This window comes from Mytilus californianus, unplaced genomic scaffold, assembly GCF_021869535.1.
Source record: "Mytilus californianus isolate M0D057914Y unplaced genomic scaffold, xbMytCali1.0.p SCAF_1, whole genome shotgun sequence".
NCBI classification, from domain to species: Eukaryota; Metazoa; Mollusca; class Bivalvia; order Mytilida; family Mytilidae; genus Mytilus; species Mytilus californianus.
This window is the reverse complement of record NW_026262581.1, coordinates 6320900-6338421: the sequence shown is the minus strand read 5'-3', so window position 1 is coordinate 6338421 and position 17522 is coordinate 6320900. Positions and strand designations below refer to the sequence as shown.

Genomic DNA, 17522 nt, shown 5'->3' with positions numbered 1-17522 from the left:
TGCTACTCATGTTTTTGTCTAGCCTGCGACTTTTGTCGCAGAAAGCTCGACATAGGGATAGTGATCCGGCGGCAGCGTTAGATAACTTCTTAAAAGCTTTATATTTTAGAAGGTAGAAGATCTGGATGCTTCATACTTTGTATATGGATGCCTCATGTTACGAAGTTTCCGTCAGTCACATGTCCATGTCCTTGACCTCATTTTCATGGTTCAGTGACTACTTGAAAAAAAAGTTAAGATTTTTTGTAATGTTAAATTCTCTCTTATTATAAGTAATAGGATAACTATATTTGGTTTGTGCGTACCTTGCAAGGTCCTCATGCCCGTCAGACAGTTTTCACTTGACCTTGACCTCATTTCGTGGATCAGTGAACAAGGTTAAGTTTTGGTGGTCAAGTCCATATCTCGGATACTATAAGCAAAAGGTCTAGTATATTCGGTGTATGGAAGGACTGTAAGGTGTACATGTCCAACTGGCAGGTGTCATCTGACCTTGGCCTCATTTTCATGGTTCAGTGGTTATAGTTAAGTTTTTGTGTTTTGGTCTGTTTTTCTTATACTGTATGCAATAGGTCTACTATATTTGGTGTATGGAATGATTGTAAGGTGTACATGTCCAACTGGCAGGTGTCATCTGACCTTGACCTCATTTTCATGGTTCAGTGGTTATAGTTAAGTTTTTGTGTTTTGGTCTGTTTTTCTTATACTGTATGCAATAGGTCTACTATATTTGGTGTATGGAATGATTGTAAGGTGTACATGTCTAGCTGGCAGGTGTCATCTGACCTTGACCTCATTTTCATGGTTCAGTGGTCAAAGTTAAGTTTTCGAGTTTTGGTCTTTTTTTCTAATACTATATATGCAATAGTTCAACTATATTTGGTGTATGGAAATATTTTATGATCTATATGTCAGTCACGCAGGTTTTATTTGACCTTGACCTCATTTTCAAGGTTCATTGCTCAGTGTTAAGTTTTTGTGTTTTGGTCTGTTTTTCTTAAACTATAAGCAATAGGTCAACTATATTTGTTGTATGGAAGATTTGTTAGCTGTACATGCCTGCCTTGCATGGTTTATCTGACCTTGACCTCATTTTCATGGTTCATTGGTCAATGTTTAGTTTACTTGGTTAATGTTAAGTTTATGTGGCAGTTGTAATAAAGCTTTATATTAAGGACTATCAACATAATATCAATGATTAGTAAAGAAGGTGAGACATTTCAGCGTGTGCACTCTTGTTTACTTTTTGTCAGATATTCAGAATCCTCTAGTTTTATCCATGTAATGCCAATAAAAATTTTGCCCGATAACCCCTACTTTTCTCTTCATTATTTTATTGCATATAGTTTAAAAAGCCATATTTGAAAATCTTATAAAATCCTTGTTATTTTTTCATTGTTTTTGAAAGAAAAAAGGTGCCAATGTTAAATGTATGAAAAATCTAGAGAGAATCATTTCCCGCCAAATTTTCAATGGCTAATATCTCGAAAACAAGCACACGTACCCTTTATTTTTTTCTGCTTTTTAAATTCCTTCATTTATATACTATCAATTTATAACAGTCTATTTTGGAACAGAGTAGAGAACATCCTTTATGATGAAAATTGAATTGCAAATCTTTGATGGTTTCTTGTAAATTTCTAGACTCAGGATAATTTAGAGCTTGACATATTGTATAGACACCTGTCAATGCATGTCTATTGTTGAAGACTGTATGCTGTCCTCTAGATGTCGTTTGATAATTTTTGTTGTTTGGTTGCTGTCACATAGGTATATACCTCACATCTTCTTTTAGGCATTTTGTTTGCAGGGTATAATGAAAGTCAGTAATATTACATTAGTTTAAATATATATAATTCTGTGAAATTCTTTATTTTCCTGGGTAACAACTTTTTAGGATTGGTGAAAATCCTGATTTTTTTGTGTGGATAAATTCATGGTTTCAACAAATTCTGCCAATGGGCAATTTGTATTTTTTTAACACTCAAATTCATAGTTCACCTCATCATGATCCCAAGAAAACCATAAAAATTCACATTCCAAAAATAACAATGAATTTACATTATTTAATGAAAGAAATATAGAAACAAGACTTCATGTTGCTGTGCTAAGAATATGCCCCACTTGTAATTCAAAGTATCAGCAAACAGGAAGTTGGTGTCTGATAGAACTGAAAATTGCTCACACATTACAAATCATCACTGTTAAGCTGCAGGCCAAATATGATGTTGTTCTCTACAGAAGTACATGTACTGGAGATGTGTGTGTCAAAACAATTCATTCAAAATATTAAAAACTTCAAAGTATAGGTAAAAAGGAAGGTGTCCGACAGATCTGAAAAGTGCTCAGACCCTACAATTGAATTCACTGTCAAGCTGTTTTAAGATATGAGCTGCGTTGGATAGAAATCATCCTTAGGCAATGCACGTATACATGTACATTTATAAGACTTTGATTGATTTTGGAAGTTGGTCTGTTTTGTAGGGTTCTTATATCAAATCAATTTTCAAACAGTTACAGACTTGGCAAAGAGATTTTTCAACCCAAAATAAGTTAAAAGATGTATTGATATTCATTTGCATACAGGCTATTTCTATCTGATGCAGCTCATATTATCATTCTGTTCCGTAGTAGCTGAGAAATTTGTGGTGGAAATTTTGTAACTCTTAGAGTTGGGGGGGATAATAATAATAGAATGACATTTTATAATTTAGTGATAATCACAATGACATATGTACAACTGGATGATATAACATGTATAACTCTTTCAAATGTCTTAGCTCTTCTCTTCCTTTTGATTCTTCTGTCTAACAGCTGGAAAAAAAATAAAATTTACCTCATTAACAAACATTTTTTTTACAAAAAGTCAGAAAACCTATAGATACAATAATATATGCAAATAAAATAAAATGCTTCGCTGAACGCAGCCTGATACGACAGCAGAGGTCGAACCCTGAACAGTTGGGGCAAATTTGGACACAATATTCAAGCTTGATACTGTCTGAATTTGGATTGTGATCAAATTTTTGAAACAATATAGGTTTATGACGCAAAATAAATGTGGTCAAAGATCTTATAAATCCATTGCGCAATACTGTGCAATTGAAGATTTCTTCTTGAAACTTTTCAAAAATTCGAAATTTTAAAAATTTTGAAAAAAAAATATGAATCCCTTAAAAAATTGGGAAAAAATCCCCCCCCCACACCCAACTTTTTGAAATCCCCCTTGGAGCATTAACCCCAAAACTCAATCCCAACCTTTTCTTTGTAGTATGGAACCTTGTAGTACAATTTCAGAAAGATCCATACACCTACACACAAGTTATTGTCTGGAAACTAGAAAAATGCTTGTTTTTGGCCCTTTTTTGGCCCCTAATTCCTACATGTTTGGGGCAATTAACCCCAAACTCAATCCCAGCCTTCCCTTTGTTATATGGAACATTGTGGTACAATATCAGAGAGATCCATACACTTACACACAAGTTATTGTCTGGAAACAAGAAAAATGCTTGTTTTTGGCCCCTTTTTGGCCCTTAATTCCTAAAGTATTGGCCCCCATAACCCCTAAAATGAATTCCAACTTCTACTTGTGGTATTAAACATTGTGGTACAATTTCAGAGTAATCGAAATACTTATACACAAGTTATTATCCTGAAACTAGAAAAATGCTTGTTTTGGGCCCCTTTTTGGCCCTTAATTCCTAAACGGTTAGGATCATCATCCCCAAAATCAATCCCAACCTTCCTTTTGTGGTATTGAACCTTCTTAAAAAATTTCATAGAGATCCATTCACTTAAACTAAAGTTATTGTCTGGAAACCAATGTGTCTTCGGACGACGACGACGACATCATACCAATATACGATCCCAAAAAAATGTTTGCGGTTGAAATACTTATACACAAGTTATTATCCTGAAACTAGAAAAATACTTGTTTTGAGCCCCTTTTTGGCCCCTAATTCCAAAAGGGTTGGGACCATCATCCCCAAAATCAATCCCAACCTTCCTTTTGTGGTATTGAACCTTCTTAAAAAATCCATTCACTTAAACTAAAGTTATTATCCGGAAACCAATGTGTCTTCGGACGACGACGCAGACAACGACATCATACTATTATAGGATCCCAAAAAAATGTTTGCGGTCGTATAAAAACCAATTGAACTAGAATTAGCAACTAAAAAGTTACCACACCAAATATCGGATTAATATCCAATCCCATTCATAAGGACAGTCATATACTTTTTGTTTTCACTTATACCAACCCATGTTAAATTTTATATTGCTGATTTAATCTCAGTATCACAAAGTTGAACATGTTTTGAAAATTAGATAATAATCACTAGTGTTTACTCATTTTGAAAGTAGTAAATATTATGTAAAATGCTCCGCTGGGGCGCAGCTTGATACGACCGCAGAGGTCGAACCCTGAACAGTTGGGGCAAGTATGGACACAACATTCAAGCTTGATTCAGCACTGAATTTGGATTGTAATTAAATATTTGACACAGCATAGGTTTCTGACACAGAATGAAAGGTGTTCTAAGAACTTAAAAATTTTAATTTACCTATTCAAACCATATCACTATTATTTGCTTTTATATATAAATCAGAAATAACCAATTTAAAATGGGAAATTTTAAAGAAAAAAAATGAAAAAAAAATCCACCCACCAAATTTTTTGAACCCCCTTATGATTCATCACCCCCAAACTCAATCCCAGCCTTCCCTTTGTGGTATGGTACCTTGCAGTACAATTTCAGAGATCCATACACTTGAACACAAGTTATTGTCTGGAAACTAGAAAAATGCTTGTTTTTTGGCCCCTTTTTGGCCCCAAATTCCTAAAGGTTTAGGGCAAATACCCCAAACTCAAACCCAGCTTTCCCTTTGTGATATGGAACCTTGCAGTACAATTTCATAAAGATCCATACACTTACACACAAGTTATTGTCCTGGAACTAGAAAAATGCTTTTTTTTTGCCCTTTTATGGCCCCCAATTTCTAAAATTTTGAGGGAATTACCCCCAAAATCAATCCCAGCCTTCCCTTTGTGGTATGGTACCTTGCAGTACAATTTCAGAGAGATCCATACACTTGAACACAAGTTATTGTCTGGAAACTAGAAAAATGCTTATTTTTGGCCCCTTTTTGGCCCCTTATTCCTAAACTTTTTGGGCAATTACCCCCAAACTCAATTCCAGCTTTCCCTTTGTGATATGGAACCTTGTAGTACAATTTCATAAAGATCCATACACTTACATACAAGTTATTGTCATGAAACTATAAAAAATGCTTGTTTTTTGCCCCTTTTTGGCCCCGAATTCCTAAAATTTGGAGGCAATTACCCCCAAAATCAATCCCAGCATTCCCTTTGTGATATGGAACCTTGTGATACAATGTCAGAGAGATCCATAGACTTACACACAAGTTATTGTCATGAAACTAGAAAAATTCGTAAGGGTTCCGCGGAACCCAGTGTCTCGCCTACTTTTGGTGTTAATCGCAGGCTCAACAAAAATGAGGAAAAAAATTAATAAAAATATTCCCCTCTATACTATGTTTTGATTGTAAGTTGCTTCTGTCCAAGTTTGGTAAAAATCCAGGATAATTTATGAATCTAATAAATGTTTTAAAAACTTAAACTGCAGAATGTATGTAATGTTGACTGGAAGAAAAACTAAGTCCATTTATAAGTAAAATACAGAAAAAATGGAACAAAATTTTATCAAAATTTCCTTCTAGATACTAGCTTTTGATCATAAACAAGCTTCTTTCCAAGTTTGGTACAAATCTAGGATAGTTTAAGAAAGTTATTGAAATTTTAAAAACTTTAACCACAGGGTGAATGTAATGTTAACTAGCAGAAAAACTAAGTCCACTTATAAGTAAAATACGGAAAAAATAGAATTTTTTTTTTTTACAAAATTTACTTTTGAATATAATCTTATGATCATAAACAAGCTTCTGTCCAAGTTTGGTATAAATCCAGGATAGTTTAAGAAAGTTATTAAAATTTCAAAAACTTTAACCACAGAGTGAATGTAATGTTTCCTGGCAGAAAAACTAAGTCCATTTATAAGTAAAATACGGAAAAATGGAATTTTTTTTTTACAAAGTTTACTTCTGGATACTATCTTATGATCATAAACAAGCTTCTTTCCAAGTTTGGTAGAAATCTAGGATAGTTTAATAAAGTTATTGAAATTTTAAAAACTTTAACCACAGAGTGAATGTAATGTTAACTGGCAGAAAAACTAAGTCCACTTATAAGTAAAATACGGAAAAAATGGAATTTTTTTTTTACAAAATTTACTTTTGAATATAATCTTACGATCATAAACAAGCTTCTGTCCAAGTTTGGTAGAAATCCAGGATAGTTTAAGAAAGTTATTAAAATTTCAAAAACTTTAACCACAGAGTGAATATTTGTGGACGCCGCCGACGACGACGACGACGACGACGACGCCGACGGAATGTAGGATCGCTATGTCTCGCTTTTTCGACAAAAGTCGAAGGCTCGACAAAAATGCTTGTTTTAAAGTTAGAGTGCGAAAACTAATGTGTCTTCAGACGACGACGACGGCGATAAAAATGATATGATCAAATTCAGCATGTGCAATAATAAAGAGGTTGCCCTGTTGATATAAATACAGCTTGTATGCCTGGTCCAATACAGAAAAAGCTGTATTAGTTAGTCCTTGCATGATATTCACTTCCAGCTCCAATTTTTAAACCTCACCAAGCTTTGGACATATTTTATGCATAATATACATTTGTTATCATATTTTATTGCTTATAAAAAACATTTAAAAAGTTTAAACTAAGTTCTGTGTTTAGTTACGATCCCAAAAAGAAATATTCCACAGCCTTTCTGAGTAGAACTTTCGATTAATATCACTGTTTCATTTCCATTGATCAATGCAGATGATATTGTAGAATAAGAAATAGTTAAAAATCTGATTTATTCTACCCAGCTACTTATTATTGACTAGATAAAAACAAGCATTCTCAAGAGTATTGCATGGCAATACATAGTCCCTTACCGGTTAAAAATTAATTGTACTGGAACAAAATGCTAACTTGATCTATAACTTGTCATGGTGTAAACTATATAACAATTATTAAATCAATATCTTCAAGAATGACGAAAAAAAGTGCGGAAAACTGAATATTTGAGTGAATTTTCCAAGTCCAAGGACCATAACTCTGCACAAAATTATCAGACCAGAACAAAATTCGAACTTGATCTGTAACTTGTCATGATAAAACAATATACCAAATATCAAATCAATATCTTCAAGCATGAAGAAAAAAAGTGTGGAAAACTGATTTGACGGACTGACAGAAGGACAAACAGACGGACAGACAGACAGACGGAGTGCAAACCTAAAGTCCCCTTCGACTTTGTCGGTAGGGGACTAATAATGGCATTAACATAGATCAGGTAAATGGAAAAGAAATCAGAAATCTTATCAATATTGACAAAAATGGGCCATGACTTGGAAAAGATAAGTTCAAATATAATTTCCTGTACAAGCTGCATGGCAGGTTGAAATAGGTGTAAAAAGTCAGATAAAAATGTCCATCAGCATCCATTTTCAAACGAGACTAACATATTGTGAATATGAAAATTTCCCTAAGGATGACAGGTATGAGAGCTTAAAATGTAATTTTCAACATAAATTTAAATTTCTAAGGATTATAAGTCACTAAATAACTCATGTAAAAATGTTTGATTGGCATTCATTTTACTACGAGTGAATAATGTGTCTGTCAGGATAACATGTCTTGCAGCAGACTGTTTCCTTGTGAACTAGAACGTTATAAATCTGGCTCAGGGCATCAGTCAGTACAAAGCATATTCATATCACATTAAAAAGTTCTCATCCTGAATAGGTTTGTAATAGTTGCCACTGGACATTAAACATCCATTCATCATCACTAAAATTTTATAAAAATCTCAAGAAAGGTAGGCATTTTATCATTCACAAGGTGGATGGACACATAGACAGACATCCAACACATTTCATAAGTTTGAACCCTACAAAAATCTCATTTAGGAATCCTCAATTTAGAAATCAAATACATGATACCCAACTACATTCACATAGAAAAACTCATAAACATTTGGCTAATGTCTGTTGAATAGTGTATATTATAGTTTAGAATGGAAGAATCTTACATATGTACATACAGATAGATGGAGGAATGGACCAGCAGATGGACCTTGTGGCAATGCTATGTGTAATAATATCTCTTTTATTTCACGTATCGATATGGTATGTGTAAACAGGAATGGACCTTGTGACAACAATGTGTGTACTAATCATTACACAAAGTTTTGATGTTGTCAATCCAATCTATAATAAACTGCTTCACTGAGGACAGCTGGATACGCCCGCAGAGGTCCAACCCTGAACAGTTGGGGCAAAAATGGACACAATATTCAAGCTTGATACAGGTCTGAATTTGGATTGTATTAAATATTTGACATATTATAGGTTTCTGAATAAATGTAGTCAAAGAACTTGAAATTGGTTATATGAATTGAATTTATATTCAATTAAAGATTTCTTGCTGTTGTGCAATTCACTGTGCTGTTGCGCAATACTTAGTAAATCTGTTGTCAGACTATAAACAATTAAAGTTCAATTAATTCTCAATGTCATATTAGAAATTTATAAAAATGTAAAGGGAGCTTACATCAATAGATATAAACAATTAACCAAAGCTTCATGAGAATTGCTGACAGCATTTTTGAGTTTGTCCGAAAACGGGAAAATCCCCCCTTTTATAAAGAATAAAACCCCATAACTCAGAAATGTAAAATGTAAAATTTATAAAATTCTAAAAAAGCTTACATCAATAGATATAAACAATTCACCAAAGTTTCATAAGAACTGCTGAAAGCATTTTTGATTTTTTGTCTGAAAACTGGAAAATCCCCCTTTTTTTATGAATAAAACCCTGTAACTCGGAAACGTAAAATCTAAAATAAATAAAATAAAATGCTTTGCTGGGCGCAGCTTGATACGACCGCAGAGGTCGAACCCTGAACAGTTGGGGCAAGTATGGACACAACATTCAAGCTTGATACAGCTCTGAATTTGGATTGTGATTAAATATTTGACACAGCATAGGTTTCTGACACAGAATGAATGTGGTCTAAGAACTTGATTTTTTTTAATTTACCTATTATGGTCCAATGTCCAAAATCAAAATACATGGTTAGATTCAGCATATCAAAGAACCCCATATATTCAATTTTTGTTGAAATCAAACAAAGTTTAATTTTGGACCCCAACTTGGACCAACTTGAAAACTGGGCCCATAATAAAAAATCTAAACACATGTTTAGATTCAGCATATCAAAGAACCCCAAGAATTTAATTTTTGTTAAAATCAAACTAAGTTTAATTTTGGACCCTTTGGACCTTAATGTAGACCAATTTAAAAAACGGGACCCAAAATTAAAAATCTAAATACACAGTTAGATTTGGAATATCAAAGAACCCCAATAATTCAATTTTTGATGAAATCAAACAAAGTTTAATTTTGGACCCCAACTTGGACCAACTTGAAAACTGGGCCCATAATCAAAAATCTAAACACATGTTTAGATTCAGCATATCAAAGAACCCCAAGAATTCAATTTTTGTTAAAATCAAACTAAGTTTAATTTTGGACCCTTTGGACCTTAATGTAGACCAATTTAAAAAACGGGACCCAAAATTAAAAATCTAAATACACGGTTAGATTTGGCATATCAAAGAACTCAAATAATTCAATTTTTGATGAAATCAAACAAAGTTTAATTTTGGACCCTTTTGACCTCAATATGAACCAATTTGATAGCGGGCCCACAAATAAAAAATCTAACTACATGGTTAGATTCAGCATATCAAAGAACCCCATATATTCAATTTTTGTTGAAATCAAACAAAGTTTAATTTTGGACCCCAACTTGGACCAACTTGAAAACTGGGCCCATAATAAAAAATCTAAACACATGTTTAGATTCAGCATATCAAAGAACCCCAAGAATTCAATTTTTGTTAAAATCAAACAAAGTTTAATTTTGGACCCTTTGGACCTTAATGTAGACCAATTTAAAAAACAGGACCCAAAATTAAAAATCTAAATACACGGTTAAATTTGGCATATCAAAGAACCCCAATATTTCAATTTTTGATGAAATCAAACAAAGTTTAATTTTGGACCCTTTTGACCTCAATATGAACCAATTTGATAGCGGTCCCACAAATAAAAAATCTAACTACATGGTTAGATTCAGCATATCAAAGAACCCCATATATTCAATTTTTGTTGAAATCAAACAAAGTTTAATTTTGGACCCCAATTTGGACCAACTTGAAAACTGGGCCAAAAATCAAAAATCTAAATACATGTTTAGATTCAGCATATCAAAGAACCCCATATATTCAATTTTTGTTAAAATCAAACAAAGTTTAATTTTGGACCCTTTGGACCTTAATGTAGACCAATTTGAAAACTGGACCCAAAATTAAAAATCTAAATACACAGTTAGATCCGGCATAACAAATAAATAAATGTGGTCAAAGATTTTACAAATCTAATGCGCCATACTGTGCAATTAAAGATTACTTCTTGAAATTTTTCAATATTTAAAATTTGAAAAAAAAAAAATATTTGAAGAATAATTCTTTTTAATTTCTGAAATCTGAAATGAGAAAAAATTGACCCCCCACAATTTCTTTTTACACCCCCCCCCCCCCCCCCCCCCTTTTTTCCCCAAAAAAATTCTTTCCCTCAAGATATGGTCATAATCTCAATTCAAATTTCCAATGGAGTTTGCAACCATAATTACCCATTTAAATTTAACATAGTGCTAACTTATGCTTTTTTATTATAGAATTTAAAATATAGTGTCAAATCTTTCATATGGATTTTTTTGTAAAAAAAAAAGATGCAACATTTGCAGATATTTTTACTGGTCTTCCTTTATAAGTATGCATTTCTTTAAACATAATTTAAAAGCAGTGTAAGGGAAGTAACCAAACCGTTGTATTTGGATTACCTCCTTTACACTGTTTTAAATTATCTTAATTGTTCATTAACCATTACTTTATACATAATTTAAAAGCAGTGTAATGGAGATAATTTTAATGATGTATTTGATTTATCTCCCTTACACTGCTTTAAATTATGTTTTGTACTAAAGTATTTGTCCATTAACCAGGACAACCTTGTTTTTCCCCCTTTTTTGCCCCTAATTCCTAAACAGTTTGAGCCATAACCCCCCAAAGCAAATCCTAACCATCCCTTTGTGGTATGGAAACTTGTAGTATAATTTCAGAGAGATCCATACACCGTTCCACAGTTATTGTCTGGAAACTAGAAAATGCTTATTTTTGGCCCCTTTTGGGCCCCTAATTCCTTAACTGTTGGTACCATAACCCCCAAAATCAATCCCCACCTTCCTTTTGTGGTATTGAACCTTATGGTAAAATTTCAAAGAGATCCATTCACTTAAACTAAAGTTAGAGTGCGAAAACCAATGTGTCTTCGGACAACGACGCCGGACGACGACGCCAATGTCATACCAATATACGACCGCAAAAAATTTTGCGGTCGTATAAAAATCCAAAGGGAGCTCATGTCAATAGATATAAACAATTCACCACAATTTCCTGCAAGTTGGTGAAAGCATTCTTGAGTTGTTGTCCGAAAACTGGAAAATCCCCCTTTTTTAATGAATAAAACCCCATAACTCGGAAACGTAAATTCTAAAATGTATAAAAAACGAAAGGGAGCTCAAGTCAATAGATATAAACAATTCACCAAAGTTTTATGCAAATTGGTTAAAGCGTTTATGAGTTAATGTCCGACATGTTTACGACGGACGGACAGACGGACAACGCTATATCATAATACGTCCTGTAAACGGGGGTATAATAAAAACACTAAGTTTAAAATTTCTAAACACAATTGCTTTTACCATGTTCTTTTTTTTTTATTTCAATTATCCAGGTTTGAAAAAAAAACATTTAGGTTAACTGTATCTAATACACGTATCTATTTTCCTGTCACGATTTATGTATAAAAGAGAAGAAAAACATGGATAGTCTAAATGGACAGATAAAACAACTGTATAACAAATAGCATGACAAACACATCCAGTAATATCATAGTTAAAGCAATTTTCCAAAAACATTACAAAATCGAACGAGATTCAAATAGCCAGGATGCACAGAATGTTTCTTATACAGCAATCCTGCCATAAACCACAACTGTGAAGCACAACCTTCCTATTCCTTATTCATCAACACACACACAAACAGACAACGATAACCATTGCTTAATTGGATTCTGGCTATGAACAAGCTAAATGGACAGATAGAACAACTGTATTACAAACAGCACGACAACACATCCAGTAGTATTTTAGTTAAAGCATTATTCCAAAAACATTACAAAATCGATTGAAAGATTCAAATAGCCGGGATGCACAGAATGTTTCTTCAGAATGGTTAATTATAAGCATTTGATTATATGTAAACATGGCAAAAAATATAAATGAAAAATATGGGAAAAAGATGGGATTTGCGCAACTCAATAGGTGTGTAAACTTTCTGTTAAGTTTCAAGATCTGGAGATTTGGTTTGAAAACTGTAGGAGTATTGAATTACACAAAATTGGCACCATCTTTTGAAAAATGGGCAGAAAATGACAAGGGTCCCAAGTCTACAAAAATGGGGGGGGGGGGGGAATCCTTACATAACAGTTCAATAATAAAAATATTTGGGTCAATGTAGGCGGAGTCGATTGCACAATATTGGTCCTGTCGTTTGAAAATCATCTGGAAAATGACCTAAGTTTTCAAGTCTTGAAAATGGAAAAAAATACCATAAACAATTCCATAATGGCAGGTACAAAACATCAACATGTGTGCTGTCTTTCTGAGAAGTTTAAAGAATTTGGGTCCATAAATGTAGGAAAGTTGGTACTGTCTTTTAAAAATTTGCTGAAAAACAGATAAAAGTCTACAAAAATGTGCAAATATTCCTCAATCAATTCCATAATAGAAGGTGCATAATTTCTGGGATCTAAGTTGATTACACTAAGTAAGTACCAATATTTACTACAAATTCCCCCATACAACCTCGGACAGACCCCTGACATCCCCCTACTATAAGCCAGTTTATCACTTTGTGCAACCCAGCCAAAGATAATTTATATTCTGCTTACGGGACATCATGTTTGACTATAATATATGTACTACAAAGTTGGTTTTAAGACGTCAATTTCCTGTAGAAAAAGTAAAGCAAAATAAATATTAACATAAAACACGCTTTTGTCATAGGTTTTGAAAAGATTGTTAACATGACAATTTATTCAGTTTATCAAATAAAGTATCAGAAATAAAATGTGTACAATATTAAAACTTATTTATTCTGTTACTCTGTCATCAGAACAAAATTTGCTGGTGATTGAAGAAAAATATGTCACGAAAACAAGAAAAACATTATGTGTCGTGTTATTTACTTATAAAACTGTGAAAAATAAAAAGTTCCTTGATCAATAGACGACGTTTGAATTTGTGAATTTTCCTGTACATTTCCTATGTCACAATGCTTACTACTTTATTACGTCACAGAAAGAGTCGATAGTTTTTGATGTAATTTACATCCCAAAAAGATGATTATTTAATGACGTCACTTACGTAAATTGACCTTAGGTCATCCGCCGTAACTCATTCATAAAAAAGAACTCAAATTGGTCAATATGATTTTGAAAACGAGGGAACTTTAGTACAATCATTTACGTTCAATGAAAGTGAAATTAAATAGGTAAGGTAGAGAAATATTAAGAATATGTCCTCCACTGCTAGCAAATACATCCTTATGACATTTCAGTGCCAAAATTACTTGTTATCATACTTCCAGTTTTTATAATTTTGTTAGCCTTTGTTTGTTTCACTGGTTTTGAGATGTGAAAGCATTCATGACAGGTGTCATTACTATAAACTATCCAAGAAAAGCATTGGATGACTATACCTTTATATACGTTTTTATTTAATTTAGCATTAATATGTATATAAATGTTACGTCTTATAATTTATTTTACAGTTATACAAATAGTGTTTTCATTACACATAGCGTTGCCCCCAAGGGAATACTAAATATAATATATCTCTTGCTATTACTGGTAAGGGGGCATTGTGAAATCAAACCAAAACTACACAAAGTTATGCCACTGCACTCCACTCTGAAGCAACTGTATTATAACATAGTCAATGTAGGACTTTCTTTGAGATATTATTGTGTATGGGATACTGATGCACCCACAGATGCAAAGTGTTATTTTAAAATGCAATAAAATGCTTCGCTGGGCGCAGCTTGATACGACCGCAGAGGTCGAACCCTGAACAGTTGGGGCAAGTATGGACACAACATTCAAGCTTGATACAGCTCTGAATTTGGATTGTGATTAAATATTTGACACAGCATAGGTTTCTGACACAGAAAGAATGTGGTCTAAGAACTTCAATTTTTTTTAATCTACCTATTATGGTCCAATGTCCAAAATCAAAATACATGGTTAGATTCAGCATATCAAAGAACCCCATATATTCAATTTTTGTTGAAATCAAACAAAGTTTAATTTTGGACCCCAACTTGGACAAACTTGAAAACTGGGCCCATTATCAAAAATCTAAACACATGTTTAGATTCAGCATATCAAAGTACCCCAAGAATTAATTTTTTGTTAAAATCAAACTAAGTTTAATTTTGGACCCTTTGGACCTTAATGTAGACCAATTTAAAAAACGGGACCCAAAATTAAAAATCTAAAAACACGGTTAGATTTGGCATATCAAAGAACCCCAATAATTCAATTTTTGATGAAATCAAACAAAGTTTGATTTTGGACCCTTTTGACCTCAATATGAACCAATTTGATAGCAGGCCCACAAATAAAAAATCTAAATACAAGGTAAGATTCAGCATATCAAAGAACCCCATATATTCAATTTTTGTTGAAATCAAACAAAGTTTAATTTTGGACCCCAATTTGGACCAACTTGAAAACTTGGCCAAAAATCTAAAATCTAAATACATGTTTAGATTCAGCATATCAAAGAACCCCATATATTCAATTTTTGTTGAAATCAAACAAAGTTTAATTTTGTTGGACCCCAACTTGGACCAACTTGAAAACTGGGCTCATAATCAAAAATCTAAACACATGTTTAGATTCAGCATATCAAAGAACCCCAAAAATTCAATTTTTGTTAAAATCAAACTAAGTTTAATTTTGGACCCTTTGGACCTTAATGTAGACCAATTTAAAAAACGGGACCCAAAATTAAAAATCTAAATACACGGTTAGATTTGGCATATCAAAGAACCCCAATAATTCAATTTTTGATGAAATCAAACAAAGTTTAATTTTGGACCCTTTTGACCTCAATATGAACCAATTTGATAGCGGGCCCACAAATAAAAAATCTAAATACATGGTAAGATTCAGCATATCAAAGAACCCCATATATTCAATTTTTGTTGAAATCAAACAAAGTTTAATTTTGGACCCCAGTTTGGACCAACTTGAAAACTGGGCCAAAAATCTAAAATCTAAATACATGTTTAGATTTAGCATATCAAAGAACCCCATATATTCAATTTTTGTTGAAATCAAACAAAGTTTAATTTGGACCCCAACTTGGACCAACTTGAAAACAGGGCCCATAATCAAAAATCTAAACACTTGTTTAGATTCAGCATATCAAAGAACCCCAAGAATTCAATTTTTGTTAAAATCAAACTAAGTTTAATTTTGGACCCTTTGGACCTTAATGTAGACCAATTTAAAAAACGGGACACAAAATTAAAAATCTAAATACACGGTTAGATTTGGCATATCAAAGAACCCCAATAATTCAATTTTTGATGAAATCAAACAAAGTTTAATTTTGGACCCTTTTGACCTCAATATGAACCAATTTGATAGCGGGGTCCACAAATAAAAAATCTAAATACATGGTTAGATTCAGCATATCAAAGAACCCCATATATTCAATTTTTGTTGAAATCAAACAAAGTTTAATTTTGGACCCTAAATTTGGACCAACTTGAAAACTGGGCCAAAAATCAAAAATCTCAATACATGTTTAGATTCAGCATATCAAAGAACCCCATATATTCAATTTTTGTTAAAATCAAACAAATTTTAATTTTGGACCCTTTGGACCTTAATGTAGACCAATTTGAAAACTGGATCCAAAATTAAAAATCTAAATACATCGTTAGATTCGGCATAACAAATAAATAAATGTGGTCAAAGATTTTACAAATCTAATGCGCCATACTGTGCAATTAAAGATTACTTCTTGAAATTTTTCAATATTTGAAATTTGAAAAAAAAATAATATTTGAAGAATAATTCTTTTTAATTTCTGAAATCTGAAATGAGAAAAAATTGACCCCCCACAATTTCTTTTTACCCCCCCCCCCCCTTTTTTCCCCCAAACCATAATTACCCATTTAAATTTACCATAGTGCTAACTTAATCTATTTTATAATAGAATTTAAAATATAGTGTCAAATCTTTCTTATGGATTTTTTTGTAAAAAAAAAAGATGCAACATTTGCAGTTATTTTTACTGGTCTTCCTTTATAAATATGCATTTCTTTAAACATAATTTAAAAGCAGTGTAAGGGAAGTAACCAAAACGTTGTATTTGGATTACCTCCCTTACACTGTTTTAAATTATCTTAATTGTTCATTAACCATTACTTTATACATGATTTAAAAGCAGTGTAAGGGAGATAATTTCAATCATGTATTTGATTTATCTCCCTTACACTGCTTTAAATTATGTTTTGTACTAAAGTATTTGTCCATTAACCAGGACAACCTTGTTTTTCCCCCTTTTTTGCCCCTAATTCTTAAACGGTTTGAGCCATAACCCCTCAAAGCAAATCCTTACCATCCCTTTGTCGTATGGAAACTTGTAGTATAATTTCAGAGAGATCCATACACCGTTCCACAGTTATTGTCTGGAAACTAGAAAATGCTTATTTTTGGCCCCTTTTTGGCCCCTAATTCCTTAACTGTTGGTACCATAACCCCCAAAATCAATCCCCACCATCCTTTTGTTGTATTGAACCTTATGGTAAAATTTCATAGAGATCCATTCACTTAAACTAAAGTTAGAGTGCGAAAACCAATGCGTCTTCGGACGACGACGACGACGCCAACGTCATACCAATATACGACCACAAAAATTTTTTTGTGGTCGTATAAAAAGTTGAGCATGGGAGCACATAGGTCTATGGTTCACTGTAGGAGGAGTTATCTGAAAACACCTTCAATATATGTACAAACAGCCAGCAAAGTGAAAACTTCCTAGCATTCAAACAACGAGAGTTATCCGGAAAAGCTATGCACCTCTTATGCAGGTAAATACTCCAAAAAATGACAAAGTTCAACTAACTTCAAAAAGAGCAAATATTAATAAAAATCAAAACCCTGAC

General features: G+C 32.8%; 1 protein-coding gene across 2 annotated transcripts in view; it reads right to left on the bottom strand.

Moving 5' to 3' along the window:
- Positions 1–2051: 2051 nt before the first annotated feature.
- LOC127737362 (calcium homeostasis endoplasmic reticulum protein-like) overlaps positions 2052–17522 on the bottom strand; it is a 107405-nt gene continuing 91934 nt past the window's right edge. For both annotated transcript variants that reach the window (XM_052248006.1, XM_052248086.1), the window contains exon 19: positions 2052–2814. In XM_052248006.1, coding sequence (XP_052103966.1) covers positions 2777–2814 — 38 coding nt within the window. In that variant the 3' untranslated portion in view covers positions 2052–2776. The remainder of the gene's footprint in view (positions 2815–17522) is intronic.